The sequence below is a fragment of the Tupaia chinensis genome, unplaced genomic scaffold, assembly GCF_000334495.1.
Source record: "Tupaia chinensis unplaced genomic scaffold, TupChi_1.0 Scaffold000360_1, whole genome shotgun sequence".
Taxonomy (NCBI): Eukaryota; Metazoa; Chordata; class Mammalia; order Scandentia; family Tupaiidae; genus Tupaia; species Tupaia belangeri.
This window is the reverse complement of record NW_006159856.1, coordinates 1,620,473-1,624,402: the sequence shown is the minus strand read 5'-3', so window position 1 is coordinate 1,624,402 and position 3,930 is coordinate 1,620,473. Positions and strand designations below refer to the sequence as shown.

Here is a 3,930-nt window from a genome sequence, read left to right as displayed (position 1 = left end):
GAGGAAGCGGAAGTTCTAGGCACTCTGCATAGTTAAGGAGCAGTGGCCTGGAACCCAGGACCAAGAGTCTATGGCCGGCGTGTGTCCTTCCATGTGTGCAGTTGGGAGGTTGAAGAGTCTCTAACCCTGAGGCAAAGTTTGGGGTTTTTGCTCAGTCCTCATTCATGTACCCCCACCCATGTCCTATGTCCTAGAAGTTCTTAAGGTCTAACTCAGAGGAACTTCTTAGCCCCTGGTGCAATGGGCTGGGGCTCCAGGCGAGAAGGAGCTTTGTTAATGAGGATGCTGTGTGGATAAGTGGGTGACAAATAGTGGCCACACATCACACCTTCCTCCCTTGGGCTAGGGCTGTTATCACAGCTCTGCAGACTTTCCCCACACCCAGTGCCCTCTCCTTCTCTGGGCTTTGGACTCCTCCTGTCCAAAGGAAAGTGCTATACCTGCCTGCTTTTCTCCCAGGATCTCGCTAAAGGAGACTGAATTTGCTGGGGCTGTGGAGGACAGGGGGCAGAGATTAAAAGGTGACACTCGGTACTGGTGCTACTTGGGGAAAGGAGTGTGGTGGGCATTGGTGATGATGGGGCAATTGGGCAGCAGATTTTCAAAAGCCTCAAAAAAAGTTTCTGTCTCTTGACCTGGCATTTCTACTCCTAAGACTTTATCCTAAGCAAAGCATCCTAGCTTTGGAAGCAACCTCAGCAGTTTGCATGGGCTAAGCAAATCTTTACTGTATCTGTTATCAGTGATTAAACCCAAAGGCACCCTGCGGTTGCTGGGCTAGGTGGATGGTTGTGGGCATGGCGAAAGCCCCGGGCCACCAAAATGGAGTCAGAGTACCTTGAGGCGGAGCTGCAGCCTGCCCTCCCTGACAAGCAGACCAGCCAGGAAAGGAAGTGTTTCTGCAAGGGCAGGTCTCGTAGGCCCCCGATGAACAAATTCTGGGTTATAGCATATGAACAAGTACCACCGAGTACTTTAGCTCAAGTTTTGACAAAATTGAATCATCTGTATAGATACAAGGACAAGATATGGAGTGCAGCAGTTTCCAAAGAGTACCAGACTTATAGCTGGAGGGGCGAGTCCTTAGGCCTTCTTTGATCTGGATTGACTCGTGGTGACAAGAGTGACCAGAGAACACACTATCCACAGCAAGTGTGGGGACTTAAGTGTTTTGTGAGTCTCCTCCCCCCAAGATCTCTGGGTACAGCCTCACCAGCACTCCTCACTGCCCCAACTTCCTCAGCCACCTGGACTCCAGCATGGAGGGTGGTGGCAGCTGGGTAAGCAGAAGGCCTTAGGGAGTGCTTGATGATGGCACTCAGGCTCTGTGGGCCTGTGGTGGGCTGGGCTCTTCTGCTGGGATCCAGAGGGCAGTGGGTGCTAGGCTGCCTGGGGGCAAGTGGTGCTGCATCCAGGCTAAGAGAAACCCTAGAGAGAGGGACCCTCAGTGTGTCTGCAGTAGGGTAGGGGACTATATAGGGGCTGGGCTGGCCATCTCCCACACTTCCCTAGATCTTGAAGGCCAGCTCGGCCTGTCCTCACCTCTAAGGGCTGTGCCACTCCAGCCTGATGGTTCTGTCTCTGGCTCTTTCAGACGAGCCAAACTTAGGCTCTACCTGGAGCAGCTCAAGCAGCTTGTGCCCCTGGGCCCTGACAGCACCCGCCATACCACGCTGAGCCTCCTGAAGCGTGCCAAGATGCACATCAAGGTGAGCAGGCCATGCCCTCCACCCATTGCCCTATCCAGCTGCCTTGGGTAACCCTAGCCTGACCCCACTTGCCCTGGAAGAGTGTCCAGTGGGGGTCCTGGGCAGCCTTTTGACCAGCAGCTACGGAGGTGGGTGGGGAGCTGCCCAGCAGGTGCATGTTGGGAACTTGGAGATCTCTGATGGTGGAGAGGGACAGCAACAGAAGCTGCTGGGGCAGGGGGCCAGAAATCTGGAGGTTTTTGAATGGTAGATGGTAATGGGGTGGGAGATCATACAGTGGCCAGGCTGGGCTGGGGAGGGTCCTGGGCACAGACAGTGGGGTTGGAAGGCTTAGGGGCTTCTTTTGTGCTGTTGTCAAGTCAGCGGCCCAGTGAGGCAGCTACGTTGGAGGTGGGGGCTGCTCCCTGGGGGATGGCAGTGGGCCACTGCCTGGGACAGTGTGCCCCGCCAAGCCATTAGACTGCGACCTGCTGGTTTGGGGGGTATTATGACATCTGGGTGAACAGAGTGGGTCTCTGTACTCCAGAAGGCCTCCTCCGCCTGCATAAGCATGGACTCCTCCAGGTAGGGCTGGCATCAGCTTTGAGAGAGACACAGCCACGTCCCTGGAGGCCCTCACAGAGCAGGTGGCATCTCTTTTAGGCCCATGGGCAAGTTTAGAGAAGGTGGGAGGGCAAGGCACAGACACTACAGAGATAGATGTGGCATTTAGGCCAAAGCCTTGGGGTGGGTTGGAGCCAGGAGTGTATGAGAAGAGCAGCTGTGGGCAGGGCTCTCCCCCCAAAAGGTGTAACCAAGAGCTGGGTGATGCCATCCCAGAGCTTTTAAGCCCATGTGTGACTTGGCTTGGCCAAGGCTGGCTGGTGATGGGCATTCTAGAGGTAATAGATGAGAAGCCCAGGACTTGGCTCTGGGGCCAGAGGGGCATACATCAGGTCTTGGGGGCCAGAGGGGACAGGGAGAGTGTGGTCTGCCCAGGCCTTTGTGCCCTGGCGCTTAGTGGGAGTGGGCCTCCCAGCTGAGGGTTCACAGCCTCCCCCTCACCCCCGGTTCTGCATCTAGAAACTGGAGGAGCAGGACCGCAGGGCACTGAGCATCAAGGAGCAGCTGCAGCGGGAGCATCGCTTCCTGAAGCGGCGCCTGGAGCAGCTGTCGGTGCAGAGCATGGAGCGAGTGCGCACAGACAGCACTGGCTCTGCCGTCTCCACAGATGACTCGGAACAAGGTGGGAACTCGGGGGCAGCCTGACCCAGGCTGTGGGGCACAGGCATCATGCAACTCCCTGGGTGGAAAAGGAGGTACCTGGGGGTAGGGGTTGAGGATGATGGCTGGTGACACCCCCGCACTGTCTGAGCACCCTGTATGCAGTTGCTCTTTGGTTTCTCACCATCTCAGCGTGCAGAAGGATGGGTTGAGGAGGGTATGGCATAGAGGCTGAGTGACCTGCCCACATGAGGGCCAGCAAAGGCTGGCTCAGTCCTGGGCAGTATGCTTCAGAGGCTATGCTTTTTGTTTTTTCCTTTAGGCAGTGTCTGTTACAATCCTCTGCCTCTGCCTCTCCACTGGACTACAGGTGTTCACTAACACACCTGCCTTTTTTTTTTTAGATGGTGCCTCACTATGTTGGCCAGGCCAGCTTCAAGCTTGCAGGCCTCCTACCTCAGCCTCCTCTAGTCACTGGGATTACAGGTGTACACCACTATGTCCAGCCTTTAGGCTGGGCTAGGGAACCGAACCCAGGATTCCCATGTGGTCCCAGCCTATGTGTGGAGTGCAGAGTAACATATGCCACTTTGGCTGGCCCAAAGCTGTGTTCTTAACTGAAGCTGTTGATCAGGAGCCCATCCTAGTGCCTGCTGCCTTTAGTCCCATCCCCAGTGCCTCTAATTCCAGAAAGGGGGAGATAGGCCCTAACTTTGAAGGAAGCCTCAGGCTGGCACCGTCCGACTGGCCTGACCCCACTCCCTCTCTGTTCTCCTCAGAAGTGGACATAGAGGGCATGGAGTTTGGCCCCAGTGAGCTGGACAGTGTTGGCAGCAGCAGTGACGCAGATGACCACTACAGCCTGCAGAGTGGCGGCTGCAGCGACGGCGGCTATGGCCCCCCCTGCCGGCGGCCTGGCCACCCTGGCCTCTTGTAGGCCTGTGCCCTCTGCTCCTTGGCCTGCCTGCCCGCCTGGCCCAGCCTGTCCGCCCTCCAGTCCTTCCTTGACCGACGCCCG

At 56.6% G+C, this 3,930-nt stretch overlaps 1 protein-coding gene across 1 annotated transcript in view; it reads left to right on the top strand.

Annotated features, from left to right (window-relative positions):
* The window catches only part of MXD4 (MAX dimerization protein 4), a gene marked incomplete at its 5' end in the record, with an annotated part of 13,235 nt that extends 9,311 nt beyond the window's left edge, over nucleotides 1-3,924 (top strand). The window contains 3 exons of the mRNA XM_006152956.2: nucleotides 1,595-1,709; nucleotides 2,772-2,934; nucleotides 3,692-3,924. Coding sequence (XP_006153018.1) covers nucleotides 1,595-1,709; nucleotides 2,772-2,934; nucleotides 3,692-3,849 — 436 coding nt within the window. The remainder of the gene's footprint in view (nucleotides 1-1,594; nucleotides 1,710-2,771; nucleotides 2,935-3,691) is intronic.
* Nucleotides 3,925-3,930: the final 6 nt, after the last annotated feature.